A 25,478-nucleotide genomic window follows, 5' to 3' on the forward strand; every position below is an offset into this window, starting at 1 on the left:
GGAAGATTTTATTTAACCTTGTCTCATTTTCATGGTTTATCATTCAATGTTTAGTTTTTCAGATATTATAAGTGGCCTCAAGACCTATTTTTAACAGTTTTATATATAGTCTTTTTAAAATATGGGTGGAATTTACTTGATTTTCTATGCTCTCTGAAGAAAATATAGCTCGAATAAAGTTGTCGCATGGGAACTCACCGAAGAAAAAAATTCCCCATAACATTTAAGTTATGTTTGAGCATGTTACCATCTAGCAATTGCATACCAACTTGAATAAAGAAACAGTTAAAGCCAAAGCTTTACTCTGTGATATGTATTTATATATTTTCAATTGCTTTTTACCTTTCTTTTTCTTTTTTCTGTTTAGTCCTTGTCACACTTGTAGTATATATCCAAACTCCACATTAACGTGTCAACTAGTGCTGAGAAAGCAAGACAATCTGCTATTTATCAACACTGGTAACAATTTTTTTTTTACTTTAACTGTAAAGGTTACCATAAGAAGTTTGTTATCTATTTTTGGCTTTTTATAGAATGGTTTTAAGGTGTACAAGCTCATCTAGCAGGACTCATCTGATATGGCCCCTTTTTCATGTTTGAATGGTCCAGGTTTCTTCTGACCTTGATCTTGGTTCCCATTGGTAAATGTTTGGTGTTTGTGGATTTGTCATTTAATCATTACTAAAAGCAATAGGTCAGCTAAAGTGTAAGGAATAATTGCAAGATGTACATATTTGTGTGGCAGGTTTTATCTGACTTAGACCTTCATTTCATAGTTTTGTTTTATCATTAGTATAATCAATAGGTCAACTATATTTGGTGTAGATGTCTTTTTGCAGTGTTTCTTTCTAATTTAGACCATATTATCGTAGTTTTTGTTTCTTCAATATTATAAGTAATTAGTAAACTATATTTGGTGTGGGTAATGATTTCATGGTGAACATATTGTCTGGCTGGGTTTATCTGACCTTGACCTCACTTTTATAGGTCATTGGTGTATATTAAGTTTTAGGAGGAGTCAAAATTCGGACTAAGTTACGGTTGATTCATTAATATTTGTTGGATACCAATTTTCGTTGATAAAGGGGAACCACACATATAAATGTTAAACGAATTACAAATTTTGTAAAGGAATGTATGCAGACTTTGCCAAAACCACATAATTTAATATCCATCAATATGCAAGTTTTCCTCAAACCAAGAAAATTGGTATACACGAACATAAATGAAACCACAGTATGCTGTTTCCATCCCTAGGTAGGCCTAGTAGTGTCAACAATTTTTGTGACCAGGTCAGTTTAAGGGGAACCACTTGTGATAAATCTCAGTCATGGTCCATTGACTTTAAAACTTTCACGCTTATAAATAAATAGGTACGAGTGACAACTCTCCATCTAAGTCACAATGAATAAAAAGTTAACAATAACAGTTCAAAGTATACAGAGCCTTGTCTCACAATGAAAAGCAAGCTATAAAGTTCCCCAAAATGACTAATGTAAAAAAAAATTCAAACAGAAAAACCAAGTCTAATCCATATAAAAACAAGAAACCTCTAAGAACCACACATGCCATTTTTGCACCCAACATGTTTGAAGTTTGTGATTACGTCAGTTTAAGGTGAACCATTTATGATGTGTCAATGATTTTTGGGATGCAATTGTATTAGCATTGGCATATCATATTTCCATAGAAATCATTTGGCCCTTAACCTTCAGTCATGCTTTTGCTTTTAGTATTTTACATATTTTGAATAAATTCAACTGATGTTTTTTTTTTCTTCTATCCAATCACATACAGGTGAGACATATCTTCAAAATTTTCTCCTGATTAGGCCTTTGCCTCAGATGATATAAGCATAGGCTCGCTATATTTGATTTATGGTGTGTACATGTCTGAGCTTTGCTAGAACATGACATTTACATTATTTCCTTTTTGAATTTTCCTCTGGTTTCGTATTCTTTTTTTTTTTTCATGAATAATGGCTCTGACGGGGACTGGCCTTTACCTCATTTCAGTTAATAACGCTAAGTTTATGATACTTATAATAAAACCTTTATATTACAGACTTTCAACATAAGTTCAATCATAAGACGTAAGCAGGCAAAATATTTCAGAAGTGCACTCTTGTCTTTCTACTCGCACAAACATTTTTTTTTCTTTCATATATGAACTCTAAAAAATCAGTTGCAGCTATGTCACTCATACTTTGTATTTTATTTTTGAAAAAAGCATGATATAAACTAAAGTATTAAATCTATATTGTTTTATATAGAACAAACACTGTTGGGAAAAATACATGTATTTCATTAAAACAGTACAACTTTCCACTTCTCAGCATTTTGTCTGAAAAATATAAAAAATAAACCATTTGTAACAACAGGAAACATAAGTTCTATATAAGAGGCAAAAGATTATTTTCAAATTCATACATTTTCCTGTTCATTTCTTAATGTCATGTCATAGTGAGAACTGATTATTTAATAACATCTTTTATGCAAATTATTCTCTGGTTAACCAGTGTTTAAAAAAATAAAAATCTCAATTGGTCTATAGAATTTATATGTCAAAACCAAAGAGAACTCTTTACTCAGGCTATTTTGATATTTGTGAAAAGTGTGCCAGCCCTTGAAGTAATTAACAAGGTGAACAGTAAGGAAAGTGTTATTTTCAAAACATTGTTTCTTTTTCACGAATGTATAAACACAGTTTGTTTTTGTGCAAAAAGATGAAGTGGGTGTGGCTAAATAAGATTACCCTCATTACATTCTGTTCAGTATTGAAATTTATGAGAAGATATCTTATAGTTATATTACTTTTATTCAGACTCCCTATTGGAAGTTTTATTTATTCTATTCTTGTCGAGTGTGAACTCCCTATGATATGTTAATGTCTGATGTTGATCTATTTTGTTGTCAATATACAACACATTTTATTTGTGAATTACAAGTTGATAAATTATGTAATTGGACTAAAAGGTTTCTCTTAAAAGGTTTTTACTGTTAAATTGTTTTCTCAATTGTTCTATTTTCTTGCATTCCAAATTTTTTCAGCATATCTGATGATTTTTTGTCGAGCCTGCAACTTTTGTTGCAGAAAGCTCGACATAGGGATAGTGATTCGGTGGCGGCGGCGGTGTTAGCTAACTTCTTAAAAGCTTTATATTTTAGAAGGTAGAAGACCTGGATGCTTCATACTTTGTATATAGATGCCTCATGTTACGAAGTTTCCGTCAGTCACATGTCCAATGTCCTTGACCTCATTTTCATGGTTCAGTGACCACTTGAAAAAAAAGTTCAGATTTTTTGTAATGTTGAATTCTCTCTTATTATAAGTAATAGGATAACTATATTTGATATGTGCGTACCTTGCAAGGTCCTCATGTCTGTCAGACAGTTTTCACTTGACCTCGACCTCATTTCATGGATCAGTGAACAAGGTTAAGTTTTGGTGGTCAAGTCCGTATCTCAGATACTATAAGCAATAGGGCTTGTATGGAAGGACTGTAAGGTGTACATGTCCAACTGGCAGGTGTCATCTGACCTTGACCTCATTTTCATGGTTCAGTGGTTATAGTTAAATTTTTGTGTTTTGGTCTGTTTTTTTCATACTATATGCAATAGGTCTACTGTATTTGTTGTATGGAATGATTGTAAGGTGTACATGTCTAGCGGTCAGATGTCATGTGACCTTGACCTCATTTTCATGGTTCAGTGGTTTTAGTTAAATTTTTGTGTTTTGGTCTGTTTTTTTCATACTATATGCAATAGGTCTACTATATTTGTTGTATGGAATGATTGTAAGGTGTACATGTCTAGCGGGCAGATGTCATGTGACCTTGACCTCATTTTCATGGTTCAGTGGTCAAAGTTAAGTTTTTGAGTTTTGGTCTATTTATCTAATACTATATGCCATAGGTCAACTATATTTGGTGTATGGAAATATTTTATGATCTTTATGTCAGTAGAGCAGGTTTCTTTTGACCATGACCTCATTTTCACGGTTCATTGCACAGTGTTAATTTTTTGTGTTTTGGTCTATTTTTCTTAAACTATAAGTAATAGGTCAACTATATATATTGTATAGAAGCATTGTTAGCTGTACATGTCTGCCTGGCATGGTTCATCTGACCTTGACCTCATTTTCATGGTTCATTGGTCTTTGTTTAGTTATCTTGGTTAATGTTAAGTTTATGAGACAGTTGTAATAAAGCTTTATACTTAGGGCTATCAACATAATATCAATGATTAGTAAAGAAGGCGAGACATTTCAGCGTGTGCACTCTTGTTTTTTTTTTGTGCTTATAAATAAACGTGTCGTACAGTATTTTCTCAGACATTCCAACAATGGTCTACAACAAAGTGTGTTTCCTTAAAATATTACTAGAACACACCCGCGAAATCGGGGGCATATATGTAACACTCCCAAACGTGTCCTGTCCCCCAAACGTGTCCGATTCCCCCAAACGTGTCTATTCTCCCTAAACGTGTCCGTAATATCCAATATTCCCCAAACGTGTCTGATTTTATAACCCCAAAACGTGTCCGATAATTGTTATTCGCCAAAACGTGTCCACTATTTAACGCCAGGACGTCTAACGTCTTTTAGCGCTAATACATGAATAAAATCAATAACGTTTACGGCAATTCTATATAATGGGGGACACAGTTGATGAAGTGATCATTTATTAGTATTAGTTGGTTCAATGCCGGTTGTTATTGCAAATTTAATCTGTAACATATAAATCGACTTTTGACTGAAATTGCTTATAGTCCAGTTGCAAGTATTATGCTCGTTTAGATTGCACAAACATGTACAAACAATTCTAGTTCAGTTGGATTAAGCGTTTACCATAAGATAACACCAAATTAAATTCAAATATAATATATTCAGGTTAAACTATGCCTATACATATTGTTTAAAGGTGTCAATCTTATTTACAAAGCTTGTATTAACAGTTACACAAACAAAGCAAGCAAGCCAAACAAAGTTTTACTTTGCAAGCATTAGAAAATCAGCTGTAATCCGCGAATACTGCACGGTAGGATTTTAAAAGAATTGACTTCTTTTTTTCAACAGTTCTGATATTTTAAAAGATATTCAAATCATAAACTGGTTATCAGGTATTTTAATAAATTTTAGATTTCCAGCATCACTACTAAAGTGAAGACTTACAAACAAGAGTCATAAGTCCAGTGCTAAATATTTCATGCATTATTTGAACGATATCATATTAACAATAAATACTATACATAAGTTTTATTATCATACCGGGGATTTAGGATTGGGCCTTAATTTGTTTACGATTATTCGGGATAAACCTTAGTTAAACTTAAAAATCTAAAGAGCCAGTAAAGACCGATTTTTTTTAAAACTTCACTAAAAAACTATTTGATTCTTTCAAAAAATGGAAAAAAAAGCTCTAAAAATTATAAACTGGTAGTAAGGTTTTATATTATGAACTTTAAGTTTCGAGCATCACTTAAATACACGCAAACAAGAGACAATACGTCCAGTGGCAAATATTTCATGCATGGACAGGACGACAACATATTTTGGATAAGTTATATAATGAGATGCGGAAGAATATTTGCCGGAACTCTTGGATTGTATCTTAATTATTCCGGGAATTTGGGATTAGGCCTAAATGAATTGTGTATAGTTATAAGAATTTACACTTTACGGTTTTTAGGAATCTACACTAATCATAACTCGGAATTAAATTACATTTTTTGGAGCGGAAAAGGACAGTTTTTTTTTTACGGAATATCAGTGTAACAATCTTTTAGTTCCCTTTATATAATAGGACAAGTTTGGGGGATTGGGCACGTTTGAAGGATTGGGCACGTTTGGGTGTTTATTAAAAAATGTACACGTTTAGGCGTTTAAATAATACAAATGACACGCTTTGACGCCCATTTTACAACTAGACATGTTTTGCATTTCAGTGACGTTGATGTGGACACGTTTGAGAGTATTGGACACGTTTTGGGGGAAGGACACGTTTCTGAGTGTTACATATATAATACAGCTTGTGAACTGTTGTAGGATGATTTTTTTGTAAAAGATATTATGTATGGAGAATTTCATAAAAGGTATCAAAAGCCCTCTCCCTTTTTCCAAAGTCCGATATTTGTTTCCTTTCTGTTAAATTCAATTATTTATGATTTTTTTGTAAAAGATATTATGTATGGAGAATTTCATAAAAGGTATCAAAAGCCCTCCTCTTTTTCCAAAGTCCGATATTTGTTTCCTTTCTGTTAAATTCAATTATTTTCGTGTTTCTGGCCTCAGACCACAATTATTCTTCTCCTTTGCTACAATGCTTCTTTTGGTAAAAGTCAAATCAAATTAAAAATTTGCACCGTTTCAAACATGAAATAAATGTAACTGCTTATATATAGACCATTATTAGTCTAATAAAATATGCTTCTAGGACAATCCATCAGTGCCTTTTCTTTTTAGAGCCTTATTAACATACCAATGGTAGGATATGAATCATGTATAAATGACTAAGACCGACTTAGGCTAATTTGAGGGGTGGTTGGAGGGATCCTGATCCCGAAATCCCGGGCTTAAAATCATAAAATCCCGAGATGCAGAATTTAAAGAAATTCATATCCCGAAATCCCGAAATCAAAAAATATATTCCCGGATTCCGTAAGGATCAATCCCCAAATCCTGAGCTTAAAAACACCCGATCCCGACGCCGCGAAAAAGGTCCTGCCTCCCTCTAATCTGTACCTACTGTCATTTTTGCCAAATCACTATTTTCCATTTCAACAATAAATTTTTATGCCCCATTTATGGGCATTATGTTTTCCAGTCTGTGCATCCGTGCGTTCGTTCGTTTGTTCGGTCATCCGTCCGACCGACTGTCCCGCTTCAGGTTAAAGTTTTTGGTCGAAGTAGTTTTAGATGAAGTTGAGCATGTTTTACTTATTAATATATATGCAAGTGGTATGACCCCTTAAATAGTAAACATTTCAAAGAAAACAGTAGATAGAATCAGAGACTTTCTATCTAACATAGAAAGTCCCTGACAGAATACAGAGCCTCTATATATTATAGTATAATCGTAGTTTACATAAACACGGAAAATAATTCTCCTCTCTAAGGAGGTATAATAGTTGTTATTCTTGCTATCTAAACACCATGATATGGAGAACGCTCTGAATGGCTTATTTATTTTTCCATTTCTGTTATCTATCATACGATTGGTTGTACTTGTGTCACATGTTTTACTTATTTTAATATATATATGCAACTGGTATGACCCCTTAGATAGTAAACGTTAACATTTCAAAGAAAACAGTAGACAGAATACAGAGAGTCTCTATATATATATTGAAGTAGTATAATCATAGTTTACATGTAGATAAACACGAAAAATAATTTTCCTCTATAAGGAGGTATAATAGTTGTGGTTCTTGCGATCTAAACACCATGATATTGAGAACGCTCTGGTTGGCTTATTTATTTTTCATTTTTGTTATCTATCATACGATTGGTTGTATTTGTGCATGTTTCAAACCGAAAGTCTTATCTATGACTAAAATTCAGTCTGATGACGGAATCATATCTATGACTAAAATTCAGCCTGATGACGGAATCATATCCGGACTCCTTTTTTGTCGTTTTTCTCCCAAAATAGCTCAATCTGAATAATCATAAGAATGGATAACAAATGCGACTATGCATGTTACCTATAGGACACAGAGGCATGATGATTGATTTATTGCGGAAGGAAGAGAAGCGACACACAAAATGAGGTCTTCTCGTTTAATAGTATAGATTTCTCATTTCTTAATATTTTCATATCTTACCCTATAATTATCTTGCAATGCATGGTTATTTAAGTTCTGAAAATGAAAAAAAAAAAGAAATAATTAGTACAATGCATGTACAAAATAGTATATTAATTATTTCATACTTAGTCAGGTTGTTGGCTCTTTGACACATTCCTCATTTCCATTTTCAATTTTATTAGTAAATGTTAACAAATGTATATAAAACAAAGTTTGCTAATTGTAAATATCAAAGCCAAATTAAACTGTTTTTCAACAGTTTAAGATTTGAAGTGATACATATATTCAATAATATAAAAAATCAAATGTATGAGTTAAATTTACAACTATCATAATTTTGACAGGCTCACATATCATTAACACAAAAATGAAATGAAGGAACTGTCAAACAGATCTTTAACTAATAATCCAAAGCAGTTACATTAAACAACAAGCTCAATAAACTGTCATCATAAAGCCACTATATAAACATAAAATTAAAACTGAAATCACACTTGGCCTGCTTTGTAGCAAAACAGTAATGTAAAGAACTACAGGTATGTCATATATTTTTTGATGAATACATGTGTGAATAAAATGTGATTTGGGGTAAATGTCCCAGAGGCATTAACCTTATAATATAAATAACCAAAAGACATCTTGAGATCAATCTAGATCTACATGTACTTCATTAACCATGTAATTTATCAGAGAAATAGTTCAATCAGAAAAATTCATCAGTCAATAATTTTTTGGAAAGATTAGAACTTGTTCTAAATCTTTACTTAGGCACCGGCCTCCCTAACAAAACGACAGGTTAGCTACTGTTACTAAATGTATTCACACTGAAATATAGTTCCCTATGGTTCTCATGTATGTGCACATAATACACATACAAACTGAAAGAAATTGTTGTATTATTAGAGCAGTTCATTTAAGAATGTATGTCATTAAGGTGTTGATGCACAGGCTTTTTTTTAAAACATTTTGATTAGTTAATGGGGTAGTACTAGTATGATTGACAACTGTCATTATCACTTATAAACAATCAGAGACAAGGTAGACCTTTAATCACAATGCCCCACCTCCTAAACTGTCAATCAAATTGACCACATTATATATATCAACCTCAGTCTTGTATATTGCAGTGTCTGTTTAACTATGTAAGACTCAATATACAAATATTTGACCTCATGATTGAATACACAAATGTATATATTAGATGTTTGATATATATAGGGATGATACTGATAGATTTATTTATTGCCAATTTCTTTTGATCTACATTACATAAAGTGATTCTGTAAATTATATCTGAAAGATAAATGATTAATGGATTAACAAGATCTAATATAAATATGAATATATAAAAGGTATTCAAGTAAGGCCTATAATTTACTTGATACATTTCCAATAATCATCTGTAATTATCAACAATTTAGGGGACTTATCATTATTTACCTGGGAAAGGGGGGGGGGGGGGGGGGGGGGGGCTGGTCATTTTGAATTCAAACATATAAAATTTTCTTGATGCCCCATAATATTTCACTATTTTTATTTGATCCCCCCTACAAAAACATTTTAAAAAATATGATCCCCCCTCTATTAAACATGTCAAAATTGTAACATGCAAAATATTTGTTATATCATAGATATCATGAGGCAAACATTAAATATTCTCAGTGGATTGAGTCCAAAAACAATATTCGAGGGAACATTGCCTTGAAATAGGGCTCTTCCATGAATTTTAAGAGGTAGTCAGCAAAGCTTTTTCTGACTCTTTTTTTTTTAGCTCACCTGGCCCAAAGGGTCCGTCGTCGTCCGTCGTTAACTTATACAAAAATCTTCTCCTCTGAAACTACTGGGCCAAATTAATCCAAACTTAGCCACTATCATCATTAGGGTATCTAGTTTAAAAAATGTGTCCGGTGACCCGGCCAACCAACCAAGATGGCCGCCATGGCTAAAAATAGAACATAGGGGTAAAATGCAGTTTTTGGCTTATAACTCAAAAACCAAAGCATTTAGAGCAAATCTGACATGGGTAATTGTTTATCAGGTCAAGATCTATCTGCCCTGAAATTTTCAGATGAATCAGACAACTTGTTGTTGGGTTGCTGCCCCTAAATTGGTAATTTAAAGGAAATTTTACTGTTTTTTGGTTATTATCTTGAATATTATTATAGATAGAGATAAACTGTAAACAGCAATAATGTTCAGCAAAGTAAGATTTACAAATAAGTCAACATGACGGAAATGGTCAGTTGACCCCTTTAGGAATTATTGCCCTTTATAGTCAATTTTTAACCATTTTTAGCTCACCTGGCCCAAAGGGCCAAGTGAGCTTTTTCCATCACTTTGCATCCGGCGTCCAGTGTCCGTCGTCGTCCTGCGTCGTCAACTTTTACAAAAATCTTCTCCTCTGAAACTACTGGGCCAAATTAAACCAAACTTGGCCACAATCATCATTGGGGTATCTAGTTTAAAAAATGTGTCCGGTGACCCGGCCAACTAACCAAGATGGCCGCCATGTCTAAAAATAGAACATAGGGGGTAAAATGCAGTTTTTGGCTTATAACTCAAAAACCAAAGCATTTAGAGCAAATCTGACATGGGGGTTAAATTGTTTATTAGGTCAAGATCTATCTGCCCTGAAATTTTCAGATGAATCGGACAACCCGTTGTGGGGTTGCTGCCCCTTAATTGGTAGTTTTAACGAAATTTTACTGTTTTTGGTTATTATCTTGAATATTATTATAGATAGAGATAAACTTTAAACAGCAATAATGTTCAGCAAAGTAAGATTTACAAATGAGTCGACATGACCGAAATGGTCAGTTGACCCCTTTAGGAGTTATTGCCCTTTATAGTCAATTTTTAACAATTTTTCGTAAATCTTAGTAATCTTTTACAAAAATCTTCTCCTCTGAAACTACTGGGCCGAATTAATCCAAACTTGGCCACAATCATCAATGGGGTATCTAGTTTTAAAAATGTGTGGCGTGACCCTGCCAACCAACCAAGATGGCCGCCATGGCTAAAAATAGTTCATAGGGGCGAAATGTAGATTTTGGCTTATATCTCTGAAACCAAAGCATTTAGAGCAAATCTGACAGGGGATAAATTGTTTATCAGGTCAAGATCTATCTGCCCTGAAATTTTCAGACAAAACAGACAACCTGTTGTTGGGTTGCTGCCCCAGAACTAGTAATTTTAAGGAAATTTTGCAGTTTTTTGTTATTATCTTGAATATTATAATAGATAGAGATAAACTGTAAACTGCAATAATGTTCAGCAAGGTAAGATCTACAAATAAGTCAACATGACCAAAATTATCAGTTGACCCATTAAGGAGTTATTGCCCTTTATAGTCATTTTTTAACAATTTTCATAAATTTTTGTAAATTTTTGTAAATTTTTAGAATATATTTTCCACTGTAATTACTTGGCCAAGTTCATTATAGATAGAGATAATTATAGCAAGTAGAATGTCCAGTAAAGTAAGATCTACAAACACATCATGATCATCAAAACACAATTTGGTCATGAATTTATCTGTGTCCATTGTTTAATATGCACATAGACCAAGGTGAGCGACACAGGCTCTTGAGAGGCTCTAGTTCTAATTTCCTATATTGAGCTATTGAAGAAAGCTTTTTCCTAAGTAGTTCTGTAAAAAGTAAACTTTTTGATACAGCAACAACACATTATTTACTAAGTGGGATATCTATTACCCGCAGTATATGTTCCTCTCTTGGACACTGCTTGAAACTTAAGTTTTACAGTAGGCCTTATTGAAACCTCCATAAGGTTTATATGGATTGGTTATTCGTTCATACTTACTCATTTATTGACACATTTCATTCATAAATTTATGTGTGATAGAAACCCCAAAATTTTGAATTGTTAGCCTAAAAAAAGACAGATTTTGAGGGAATGAGAGTTATAAATTAACTCAAAGGGATCTTAAAATAAATAAAAACGGTACGATGATTAGTGATGTTCAAACTACTTATTTCTTTGTGCAAAAAATATTGATCCCCCCATTTTGAATTTACAATGAAATTTGAACCCCCCTATTCCACATACAGGAAAAGACTTGACCCCCCTGTATTTTGACCAGCCCCCCTCCCAGATAAATAATGATAAGTCCCTAGATAAGTTCACTTTTTTTTTTATAAGGAATTGGCTTGAAACAGTTATAAATTTTAAAACTTTTGGTTATAACAAACCATTGTTTATTAGTTTATTCCCCATCAATCATTATGTCTTTTTAGTCATTTGAATTTTTATTAGAAGTGAATATATATTTTTGCAATCATGAAAGAATCCACATTTCAATAAAATAAGTTTTTTTTAATTTGTTTACATTGAAAAAGTTCATTTTCAATGCCCTTTGTTGAAAAATACTTAAAAATTGATGAAAAGCCACTCTGCAACTTTTAATCTTCAATGTCATATTACCTCTGTTTCAACTTACAAAATGCCCCAAAATAACATTTTTAGATTATTTTGGTTTGACACTTTCAGGTTTTTAGCTGTTGGTCTAGATTTTATGTCTTACAAGGATAGTTGGTAACATTTACTAGAAGAATTTTTATTTTGCAATTTTTTGGTTTTTTTTTTTAAAACATGTTCATAACAGGCAACATTAATTCGATAAGATATAAACTGCAGTTTAGATAAAATTGTGCAAATTAAGAGACCCATATTATTTAATGTGAACTCATTTTATCCTCATACTGGAAAAGCATGTTTCCTGCTAAAGACCTGCTGTTAATGCAATTTTCAGCAATAGTGCTTTATTAATGTTCATTTTACCCCACCATATCTTAATATGAAATAATTCAAACTACTCTTCTAATCTTTCCATGAGTGATTTCCATCACTTTGATTTTAAAAAGGAAGTAGTCAAACTTATCACACAAGGCTAAATAACCTACATTAAGTAGGCAAATTACAACAAAATGTTACTGTAGTAACCAGAAAAAGTAAAAAAAAATGTGGAAAAAACATGTACCATGTCACGAAAGACTATTTTTTTTCAATCTAATAATAAAAACCAGGTACTTGGCAAGGGGAGTGTGGTAACTAGTTTTGCAACACCTGTATATCCACTTCATGAACAGGGTTCCAAGACAGTAGAAAAAATAAATGGTTGTCTGTTTAATTGCACCTTAAATAACCATTACCCTAACCAGGTACCATGTCAGGAGTAAATAAGAAGTGTTTACCTGTTTTGGTACCCCTTTAATATCCATAACCTGGACCAGGAACCATGTCAGGTGGGAAAAAGAAATGTTTACCTGTGTTATAACACAGTACCTTTGTATCCATTACCTGAATCTGTTTTCTTCCTTTTTACTATCACTATTATAATACCTATAATGATTATCAACACTACAGCGCCACCTGCAATAAATAAGACATATGTCATGTGACAAACCTACTATCACTATTATAATACCTATAATGATTATCAGCACTACAGCGCCACCTGCAATAAATTAAACATAGGTCATGTGACAAACCTACTATCACTATTATAATACCTATAATGATTATCAACACTACAATTCCACCTACAACAAATTAAACATATGTCATGTGACAAACCTACTATCACTATTATAATACCTATAATTATTATCAACATTAAAGTTCCACCTACAATAAATTAAACATAGGTCATATTAAAAACCTACTATCACTTTTATAGTAGTATTGTTTGTCAGTGTTTAATAAAAAATTGTTTTCTCTAATTTTCTTTCATTGGCATGTGTAATACTATTAATGGTTATGATGCTGTATAACTGTAATGATGTCTATACCAGTATATATCTATATATTGCAAAGGCTTTAAATTATCAGGCTGTGAAACTGTATGACTTCACATCCTATATGTCCACCACCCATGCTAAGGCTTTATTAATATCCTCTTTATATCTGTATTACTACTTGAGGTATACTATATATGATAACACAACATACAAATATTAATAATTTGATTATTCCAACATTTCTGGCAACTTATCTGACAAGTAAAACACTTTTACCATGTTGATGTAAAACTTGACAAAATTAAAACTAGAACTTACCTATACCCCCTCCTATAACTGCCACTGATAAACCTCCCTCTTCCTTCTCCTCAGGAACAATTGTCTGTTGTTCATGTAACCCTATGACTGCAGGGCAAACCTCTGTCTCAAATAAATTTTCTCTTTCTATGGAAAACAAAACAAAAATTTTCAACTTCTAGGCAGACCAAACAATATATAAAACATTAAAATAAAATTCAAAATCAGGAAAAACAAATAAATTAAGAATTCAGGGGCAACAACTACTGACAAAAAAAACCCAGATTTTTTTTTTTGGTTAAAAACCAACATTTAAGACCAAGATCGGCAATAATGAGTCAACAACAATATTGACAAAGATGACTTATTTGTTTATCTGGTCTTGCTGACAAAGATGACTTATTTGTTTATCTGGTCTTGCTGACAAAGATGCCTTATTTGTTAATCTGGTCTTGCTGACAAAGATGACTTATTTGTTTATCTTGTCTTGCTGACAAAGATGACTTATTTGTTAATCTGGTCTTGCTGACAAAGATGACTTATTTGGTTATCTGGTCTTGCTGACAAAGATGACTTATTTGGTTATCTGGTCTTGCTGACAAAGATGACTTATTTGTTTATCTTGTCTTGCTGACAAAGATGACTTATTTGGTTATCTGGTCTTGCTGACAAAGATGACTTATTTGTTAATCTGGTCTTGCTGACAAAGATGACTTATTTGTTAATCTGGTCTTGCTGACAAAGATGACTTATTTGTTAATCTGGTCTTGCTGACAAAGATGACTTATTTGTTAATCTGGTCTTGCTGACAAAGATGACTTATTTGTTTATCTGGTCTTGCTGACAAAGATGACTTATTTGGTTATCTGGTCTTGCTGACAAAGATGACTTATTTGTTTATCTGGTCTTGCTGACAAAGATGACTTATTTGTTTATCTGGTCTTGCTGACAAAGATGACTTATTTGGTTATCTGGTCTTGCTGACAAAGATGACTTATTTGTTTATCTGGTCTTGCTGACAAAGATGACTTATTTGTTTATCTGGTCTTGCTGACAAAGATGACTTATTTGTTTATCTGGTCTTGCTGATCAGTTTTGCTATTCAAAGTGTCTATCTGTCTATTACAGTTTTCACAAGATAATATACAAAAACACTATACTTTGTAAAAATTATCAATCAAGAGAAATAACTCCAATAATGAGTCGACTGACAGCTACATGTGTATGCCGACTTACTTTAAGGTTTTTGTAGTTAATCTTCTTTCCTATTAAAGTGTCAATCTATCTAATAAAGTTCTCAAGATAAAAGGCGAAATCACAACATTTTGGTAAAAAAAACTTGTCATTTAAGGGCAATAACTCCTAAAAGAAGTCATCTGACAAATTTGAAGTAAATTAACAATCATCCTGAACATTTCTGTCCTTTGTCAGATTTTCTCTATTTAAAGAGGTTTTCAAAATAATAGTCAAAACTTGCATTTTACACCTATGTTCTATTGTTAGCCTTGTTGGCCATTATGGTTGGGAGACAGGTCATCAGACACATTTTCCAATAAAGACACCCCGATGATGAGTATGGCAAACTCTGGCTCTGTAATGTTTGCATTTCATAAAGGGTTGCCACATCTTAATTCTTGTTAGAATGAGAATTTAGTGAAGGTGTAAAATCTTTGATAGCTTTCATTAATCAAATTCACAACTTTTGTTTTTTACAATTCAGAGCTTGACATATCATGTTGAATTTGATGACTGCATGCTGCCATCTAGAATTGTTACTGTTGTGTTGCTGTTTTATTAAGGTATGACCGTATGTACCCACACATCTATTGATCATTAATACAATTTTTACCTAAATCTGTACAACTTTTATACAGCATGTCATTGACTTCCTCCTCTGTGAAGGCAATGTCGTTTGTATTTAATACAACAAAGCTCACAGTCACTGTAGCATCTCCGTTGTCAGTGATACTTTCAACATAAACTTGAACCTCTCCACTGTCAGCACTTCTACGCTTACGTCTCCTGGATGTTGTGGAAATTCCTTTCCTGTCTAGTAACTCCAGGATAATGTCATTCATTCTAGCTTTATATTCAGGTTCATCAAGGTCAGCATTTTTTGGCACATCTATAGTCAGTTTTACAGATTTTCCACATGCATAATTATCTTTGTTGTAAAGTGGAATACATATGTTTATTTTATTGTTTTCACAAGCATTAGCATTACATGAGCTTGAGAAATACTGACACCTTGGTCCTGTCCTGTCCTGGGCACAGTTACATATGTAGGTTCTATGTTTGTCTACACACTGTCCTCCTGCCAAACAGACTGAGTTTTGACAATCGTCTATGCTATCAGAACAAGTTCCTCCTGTCCACCCTGGGGCACAGTTACATACATAAGATTTACCATCCTCAGATAAGCAGGCAGCATTATTCTTGCAGGGATTTTTAGTGCATGGATTTTCAGGCTGTAACGATTTTTCACATCTTAGTCCATTGAACTCTTTTTGACAGATGCAAGAAAATGTGTCAATGCCATCCACACAGGTAGCCCCATTCTGACAGGTGTCATCTCCTGTACAATCATCAATGTTTAAACATGAGTATCCATCCCCTGTAAAACCATGTTCACAGTTACACATATGGTAGGTTGCATTCAATTTTACACATCTAGCATTCTCATCACAGGTTTTACCATTGTTAAAACATCTATCAACCTGTTTGATTAGAATTGTTACTTCCTGTGATGACTGTTCAAATGTTTCTACATTTCTTACTCTGATTACAACTGTAACTGAGGTACCAGCATAGTCTGCTAAACTCTTTTCTAGAACCAAATGTTTATTGTCTTTTATAGAGAAGAAACCACCAGGATTTTTTTCGAATTCAAATATAATATTGTCTTCCACTGATTGGTTTACATTATATAATGTTCCAATAATTGTTCCTACATCTGAATCTTCTGCAACATCTAAGTTGTCAAGGGCAACAGATGGCAGTTCTGCAGCAACCACTTGTATGTTAGTGACCAGCAATGTGATGTTTTGTTGTAGATATTGAATAGGATCTCCATTGTCTGATACCCGTACTGTAATTGTGATCACTGGATTGGCACTAGTCAGAACTGCTGTAGGAATGGCTGAACCCACTAGTAATTTACTCCCATCAATCTAAAAAAAAAACCATTCAGTATAAATTCAAATATAATTCATGGGTATCATCACCGATTAGAAAATACTGTTTTAATATGTAACTTAAACCAGCCACATGTTCATGTACCTTTCCAAAGTACCAGTTTAAAAAAAATTGTCAGTACTTATTTCATGTCTCAATGTTGTTTTGTAGATTGTAGAATTTAGAGATTATGGCAGAGCTCTGGTAGTTTCTTCTTGATTTATTCCCTATTTTTAGACTTGCCATGATTTCAACCTTGACAACTTGTGTAGACACCTGTCTATTGTTGAAGATCTACAGATGTCTTTAGGTTATTTTTGTTATTGAGTTGCCTTTTCATTGATGATATCCCATTCTTTTATTTATACCTATATTTGTCTAGTACCAGAAATTCACCTATTCTCAAACAAAACTCTAGTTTTTCAAAATATGGCACCTATATGATAATATTTCTACTAAATCACGGTATTAATGTCATATTTTGCTGTTGTGTAACAAGAAGAGAAGAACATATGCCAAATCACATTCCAGCTATTTAATTGTAATATCTCATTCCTGTTCTTAATTTGAACTTGAAATCATCTACATTCAATGTATTGAAGAGCAGCTTAGATTTTCATATCTTTTCAAAAGAAATGCCTTAATACATTGCTCAGGTATAATTAAATACCTGAAAAAAGAAGTGTTATACCAGTTTTATATCTCATTCTCCACTTACCTTGAAAAGATCAGAATTGGGTCCTTTTAAAACAAAATTGTGAGCTTGATTTTGATCAGGATCCTTGGTTGAAAATTGTCCTATCAAGTCTCCAACTTTTGCATCTGCCAGTATTGTTTGTGACCCTGACAGATCAATGGAAGTTGGAGCTTCATTCTTATCATTAACTACAATCTGTAAGTTCTGAAACAAAGAAACAACGGTTCAATAATAGATTCAGTATCATAGGTTTGGAGAGAACAAAGCTTCCAGCCACACCCCCTATGGATTTTACTAACCGTCTATGGATCCGTAGGGGGACAGTAGCAAACCATATAACTAATAATAGTAAGACAATACTAAAAGTACACACAATACTTCTTTACACTTTATCCGGATTTTTTTTTTTTGTAATCTATTCTGTGTACGTTTGTTTTTTCAACTTTAAGCTCAACTGAGTTATCATTGTGAGCTAAAAAAAAAAACTAGAGGCACTCAAAAGCCTGTGTCACTCACCTGATTCTACTTGAGATTTTGAAATAATATTGAAAAATGTAAAAAATTGTAACAGATACTTATAATGATGTTTTAGGCCAAATTTGGATTAATATTGTTATGTTTGGTTTCATTTCATTCAGTAGTTTTCTTGAAGAAGACATTTGTATGTATTTCCCATAGGGTCCCATGTTAAACTAAGTCCCAGGCTGGCAGCATCTTGGATAATGGATTGGCTACAAAGTAACAACACTTGGTCAGCACCTCATAAGGAACATTCATGCCATGTTTGATTTCATTCCATTCAGTGCTTCTCTAAAAGAAGACATTTGTATGTATTTCCCACAAGGGACTGTGTTAAACAGAGTGTTAAACCGAGTCACCTGCTGGCGGCCATCTCTGATGATGGATCCGCTACATAGTAACAACATTTGTTTATCATCTCATAAGGAACATTCATGCTATGTTTGGTTTCATTCCATTCCGTGGTTCTCTAAAAGAAGAAATTTGTATGTATTTCCCATAGGGTCCCATGTTAAACGAAGTCCCCCGCTGGCAACCATCTTGGATGATGGATCGGCTACAAAGTAACAACAGTTGGTCAGCATCTCATAAGGAGCATTCATGCTATGTTTGGTTTCACTCCATTTAGTGGTTGTCTAAAAGAAGACATTTGTATGTATTTCCCATAGGGGACTGTGTTAAACAGAGTTCTTTGCTGGCGGCCATCTTGGATGATGGATCGGCTACATAGTAACAACACCTGGTCAGCACCTAATAAGGAAGATTCATGCCATGTTTGGTTTCATTCCATTCAGTGGTTCTCTAGAAGAAGTTCAAAATGTAAAAAGTTTAAGACGAAGACGACGGACGATAGATGCCAAGTGATAAGAAAACCTCACTTAGGTGAGCTAAAAAGAACCAAACTGGAATGAATGCCTATTACAAACCAGTATAATGTTGTTTTTCACTGGGTTCACAGACTTTTGATCTTTTTCAAGAAAATGATTTCTCCCTTTGAAGGTTAGATTAGTTTACATGCATCATGTTTCTTATATTCAAAACATTTCTAATTGTGCCTATATAAAAAGTAAAACAAATAGTATTAATATAGCCAGTGTTCTCCCCAGGCCCTTAAAGGACCATGGGCCCGCGATGTATAATTTTCTACCGTGGTGGTATCGTTCTTGCCGCGATGTATAATTTTTCACCGTGGTGCTAAAATTTTCGGTAAAAAAATCATATAGACGGTAAACCTTTCCGTGGGGTATAAAATTTCAGATGAATTTTGACCAGTTCAAACCAGTTCAATCCAGTTCTGACAACGAAGATTGTTTACACCACGTGATCGATTTACCTTTTGAGGTTAACCTTGATGATTGGATTTAATCGATGTAAATGATTCTTGTGTTTTAATTAATTAAGAGATCATAACTTAATGATCACAGACTTATGAGACTTTTGAGGGACAAGCAGACATTTGTTAATAAACTCTATTACTCCAGCCTTTGGTCATAAATGATTTGCGTATTTTTAAATTGTGAGTTACTTCCCCTGATTTAGCTTATTACAAAAATGTTCTCCTAAAATATTATCCATCATTTAAAATAGAAATAAAGTACAAATTGAATGCAAAATTATATAAGGATGTTACCTCAAGGATAACAACTTTCTTTAAATATACCAACAAAAATATATTACAAATTATTTTTGACAATCATACTTTTATTAAAGCACAGACATATTATATTAAATAGGTAGTATATCCTTTAATACATCTAACCCCGACCGTGCAAGGGCTGTATAGCTAGTCACGGTTCAACTTGATAAAAGCTTCCATTTGTTGTAAAACATCTACTGACTGAGCTAAGGCTAAACAAGATTGTTGAAAACATCCATTTGATATATAGCTGAATAGTATTAAAGTAGTTTAATGATTAACTTTTACATAATAAATATGCAATGATTGGAACTCAGCTAGACATGACAACCTTTCAGGAGTGTCCACATAGATAATATAAGTATACTTTTCATGTCTATCATGAAATAACACAATAATGATTTTAATAATAATTTTATTAATGTCTAAAAGAATCATGTCTAAAGCTATGGAAAATAGTATTTAATTTACAAAAGGTTCTACATTAAAATTTAATCTTGTTTAAAGTTAATTGTTATGGTGTAATCTAACAAAAATGGGGAATGTGTAGTGTAACTATACAAGTATCAGGACAAAATTGCCTTGATCAAATTATAAAAAGTGACTAGTTTAAAGACTAAAAGTGCTTTCTGTTATTTATTCTTAAAAGATATTAAAGTACACAAACTGTTTGATTTACTTTTTTTTTACCAGTATTTTTTTTTTAACCCACAGTCTACATAACACAGTAAACAAAACAAAAGACAAAAAGGTAATGGCACAAAAACTAACAAGAAGAAAAAATAAGCGATGCAAAGCGACAGGACATATTGTACAAATCATTTCGACACGCGTTACCCTGGTGCTATCCCAAAATCCTGGGGAGAACACTGATATAGCAATATAAAATTTGTGTTACTTTGTAGAACAAATAATGACAAGAGAGATAACTCCACAAACTATGAATTATAAGCCTATACCTAAATGCATTTTATGTAAATCCATAAAATTAATTCTTCCTTATGATATTACCTTCTGTATAGAAAATTCTCCATCAGAGCACTGCACCACTAAGTTATAAATCTTTGTTGTCTCAAAATCTAAAACATTTGTTAAAACCAAGGATTTTTCTGCATTATCATTGGTAAAAATGGCAAATGGTGTAGATTTGGTTTGAAGATTACAGGAATGTGATTGGCCAGCATCAGGATCATCAACCTGTATCGCTGTGACGATAGTCTTTAGAGTTGTGTCTTCATCAAGGGGAGAAACATTGCCAAAAATAATAGACTCAGGAGGGTCATTCAAATCTCTCACAAATATAATGATTTCTTCCTATAAATAAAAACACATATGTTATTACTTTTAATTAATATTGCTATAGCTCTTTTAAACATTAGCCTTTAACAAGAAATGTGTATAGATATAGGAAGGTGTGGTGTGAGTACCTATGAGACAACTCACCATCCAAATAACAATTTATAAAAGTAAACCATTATAGGTCAATGTACAGCCTTCAACACGGAGCCTTGGCTCACACCAAACAACAAGCTATAAAGGGCCCCAAAATTACTAGTGTAAAACCATTCAAACAGGAAAACCAACGGTCTAATCTATATAAATAAAAAACAAGAAACACAAATAAATTACATAAATAAACGTCAACTACTGTACATCAGATTCCTGACTTAGGACAGGTGCAAACATTTGCAGCAGGATTAAACGTTTTAATGGTAATGAACCTTCTCCCTTTTTCTGAAACAATAGTATAACATCACAACATAGAAAAACACAAAATAAAACATCAATTGGAAGGCTTAATTCAATCAAACTAGAGGCTCCTAAGAGCCTGTGTTGCTCACATTGGTCTATATGCATTTCAAACAAAGAAAACAGATCGTCAGATGGATTCATGACAAAATTGTGTTTTGGTGATGGTGATGTGTTTGGAGATCTTGCTTTACTGAACATTCTTGCTACTTACAATTTTGTCTATCTATAATGAACTTGGCCCTTTAGTTCCAGAGGAAAATATTTTGTAAAAACTAATGAAAATTGTTAAAAATTGACTATAAAGGGCAATAACTCCTTAAGAGGTCAAATGACTATTTTGGTCATGTTGACTTATTTGTAGATCTTACTTTGCTGAACATTATTGCAATTTACAGTTAATCTCTATCTATAATAGAATTCAAGATAATAGCCAAAAACAGCAAAATTTCCTTAAAAATTACCAATTTGGGGGCAGCAACACAACAATCCGTTGTCAGATTCATTTGAAAATTTCAGGGCAGATAGATTTTCACTTGATAAACACTTTAACCCATGACAGATTTGCTCTAAATGCTTTGGTTTCAGAGTTATAAGCCAAAAACTACATTTTACCCCTATGTTCTATTTTTAGCCTTGGCGGCCATCTTAGTTGGTTGGCTGGGTCACGCCACTTTTTCAAACTAGATACCCTAATGATGATTGTGGCCAAGTTTGGTTTAATTTGGTCCAGTAGTTTCAGAGGAGAAGATTTTTGTAAAAGTTAACGACGCCGGACGCAAAGTGACGAGAAAAGCTCACTTGGCCCTTCGGGCCAGGTGAGCTAAAAAGTAGTTCTTTTTAAATTTCACTTTAGTATTTGTTGTAATATCTGAATATGTACATTTCTTGTTATAACAGAACATGAAAATCCAAAAAAGAGTAAAAGTTTAGTGTTTTAATTAGATCTATTATTCCAGTGTCTGCATCATGACATTTGATGATCCTAAAGATTTAATTTGTTATGTACCCATGTCTGATATATTTTTGTCAAATAACTTAATGTTTATTTTCATTTCATTATTATTATCTAAGTAACAAAAGAAAATGATAATCAAAGTTATATCCCTTGTCATCTCTTACATTCCAAAACTGTCAATTGTGATAAACCTTTGGATTGTCATTTGTTTATATCCATGAAGACTTTATACATACCTGTACAGATTTCGAAAGTATCCCATTGTCCTTGCTCTCTACTAACATCTTATATTCATTATTTGTTTCATAATCTAATGTTGACTGTCCAGCTACTAACTTGTTTCCAGAAATGGCAAAATATCCTGGAATAAAAAGTCAGAAGGAACTGAATTCATTTTCATTAATATCAGTATTGTTAAGCTAGTTTTATCCATCTAATTTATCAAATTATATTCATTTGACGGATTCTCTCTCTTTAAAACTTGAGGAAATTAATAACACCTTTCGCTGTATAACAATCACATGTTTCTCCTAAATTATATGTTATGTTCAATAAAACACATTATTGATGACTGCTTTTGTTCTCCATGACAGCATGCCAACAATGTAAAGGGATATATTTGATAAAACAATCTTTAAATTTTGTTTTAACTCTTAATTCTCTTCTTTCAGCACTTATATATGATTAAAAGAATTGAATATTTGGGGGTAGTTTTATAAGGTTGTAAATGATTAACAAGTTAGTAGTATATGACCAAAAAAAAATATAGAAAGTAATTCAATTTTTAAATTAAAATTTCATCAGTGAAAAAATTTCAAGTATAATTTAAATATTTTTTCAGTACCATCACTATCTCCAGGCAGTAGTGTATATGTAAATGTCTGTCCTCGGTCAGGGTCTTCTGTACTAAATGTCCCAATCACAGTTCCACCTTCAATGTTCTCTTCTACTTGGTTGTTGTTTAACTTTATTCCTGTTGGAGCCTCATTTTCATCTTTAATCTGCGATTTTTTTCAGAGATTAACATATGATAAATGACACGAATATAAAGTTGTATGGCTTTACTAAAAATATTTAGGTACAGGTAGAAAGAAATTTTAAATGTTATATGTCTGAAAACTGTTATGAGTTATTTGTCTCAAAATTACAGAAGCACCATTGGTGCATATAAACCTAAGTGATCCTAAGTAACAATCTAGATATGGAATTGTAGCAGATAAAAAGAGGGTTTTTTTGTCAGTGTGTTTTTTTAATTTTTGTTGCAGACTTTCTCCTTTACAATTGATGAAGACAACACAATTACGTTTCTTATTGTGTCTAACTTGTAGGATAAAACTAGTCTAAACATCAACCCAACAATGTTACATCTGTAAATTTGCTTTCTCAAATTTTTGGTTCTTCCCTCGCTGGAATTCCAACCCATGCTACTGAGATATTGTGACACCAAATTGTCTGCACTGTAGCCTTCCCGCTAGACCACACGACCACCTGGGCTTCATAACTAGAGGCTCTAAAGAGCCTGTGTCGCTCACCTTGGTCTATGTGCATATTAAACAAAGGACACAAATGGATTCATGACAAAATTGTATTTTGGTGATGGTGATGTGTTTGAAGTTCTTACTTTACTGAACATTCTTGCTTCTTACAATTATATCTATAATGAACTTTGCCCATTAGTAACAGAGAAAAATATTTGGTAAAAATTTACATAAATTTACCAAATTAATGAAAATTGTTAAAAAATTGACTATAAAGGGCAATAACTCCTTAAGGGGTCAATTGACCATTTAGGTCATGTGGACTTATTTGTAGATCTTACTTTGATGAACATTATCGCTGTTTACAGTTTATCGCTATCTATAATAGTATTCAAGATAATAACCAAAAACAGCAAAATTTCTTTAAAAATTACCAATTGGAGGGCAGCAACCCAACAACCGGTTGTCCAATTCATTTGAATATTTCAGGGCAGATATATATTGACTTGATTAACAATTTAACTCCTTGTCAGATTTCCTCTAAATGATTTGGTTTCAGAGTTGTAAGCAAAAAACTACATTTTACCCCTGTTCTATTTTTAGCCGTGGTGGCCATCTTGGTTGGATGGCCAGGTCATCGGACACATTTTTCAAACAAGGTACCTCAAAGATGATTGTGGCCAAGTTTGAATTAATTTGGCCCAGTAGTTTCAGAGGAGAAGATTTTTGTAAAAGATAACTAAGATTTACGAAAAATGGTTAAAAATTGACTATAAAGGGCAATAACTCCTAAAGGGGTCAACTGACCATTTCGGTCATGTTTGACTTATTTGTAAATCTTACTTTGATGAACATTATTGCTGTTTACAGTTTATCTCTATCTATAATAATATTCAAGATAATAACCAAAAACGGCAAAATTTCCTCAAAATTACCAATTCAGGGGCAGCAATCCAACAACAGATTGACCGATTCATCTGAAAATTTCAGGGCAGATAGATCTTGACCTGATAAACATTTTTACTCCATGTCAGATTTCCTCTAAATGTTTTGGTTTTTGAGTTATGAGCCGAAAACTGCATTTTACCCCTATGTTCTATTTTTAGCCGTGGCGGCCATCTTAGTTGGTTGACCGGGTCACGCCACACATTTTTTAAACTAGATACCCCAAAGATGATTGTGGCCAACTTTGGATTAATTTGGCCCATTAGTTTCAGAGGAGAAGAGTTTTGTAAAAGATTACTTAGATTTATGAAAAATGGTTAAAAATTGACTATAAAGGGCAATAACTCCTTAAGGGGTCAACTGACCATTTCGGTCATGTTGACTTATTTGTAAATCTAACTTTGCTGAACATTATTGCTGTTTACAGTTTATCTCTATCTATAATAATATTCAAGATAATA

The 25,478-nt window shown here is 32.9% G+C and overlaps 1 protein-coding gene across 4 annotated transcripts in view; it reads right to left on the reverse strand.

Moving 5' to 3' along the window:
- Positions 1-2,195: 2,195 nt before the first annotated feature.
- Positions 2,196-25,478, reverse strand: part of LOC143067105 (protocadherin Fat 4-like) — a 75,645-nt gene continuing 52,362 nt past the window's right edge. Inside the window, exons 33-42 of one of the 4 annotated variants that reach the window (XM_076240148.1) lie at positions 23,439-23,595; positions 22,831-22,955; positions 20,899-21,201; positions 17,754-17,936; positions 15,711-17,031; positions 13,883-14,008; positions 13,252-13,281; positions 13,125-13,166; positions 7,824-7,859; positions 2,196-2,343 (exon numbers count right to left, since the gene is read on the reverse strand). In XM_076240148.1, coding sequence (XP_076096263.1) covers positions 7,849-7,859; positions 13,125-13,166; positions 13,252-13,281; positions 13,883-14,008; positions 15,711-17,031; positions 17,754-17,936; positions 20,899-21,201; positions 22,831-22,955; positions 23,439-23,595 — 2,298 coding nt within the window. In that variant the 3' untranslated portion in view covers positions 2,196-2,343; positions 7,824-7,848. Of the gene's footprint in view, positions 2,344-7,823; positions 7,860-13,109; positions 13,197-13,251; positions 13,282-13,882; positions 14,009-15,710; positions 17,032-17,753; positions 17,937-20,898; positions 21,202-22,830; positions 22,956-23,438; positions 23,596-25,478 lie in introns of all 4 variants that reach the window. The other 3 variants (XM_076240146.1, XM_076240147.1, XM_076240145.1) reach the window with 3 other exon arrangements.

The sequence above is a fragment of the Mytilus galloprovincialis genome, chromosome 3 (genome assembly GCF_965363235.1).
Source record: "Mytilus galloprovincialis chromosome 3, xbMytGall1.hap1.1, whole genome shotgun sequence".
NCBI classification, from domain to species: Eukaryota; Metazoa; Mollusca; class Bivalvia; order Mytilida; family Mytilidae; genus Mytilus; species Mytilus galloprovincialis.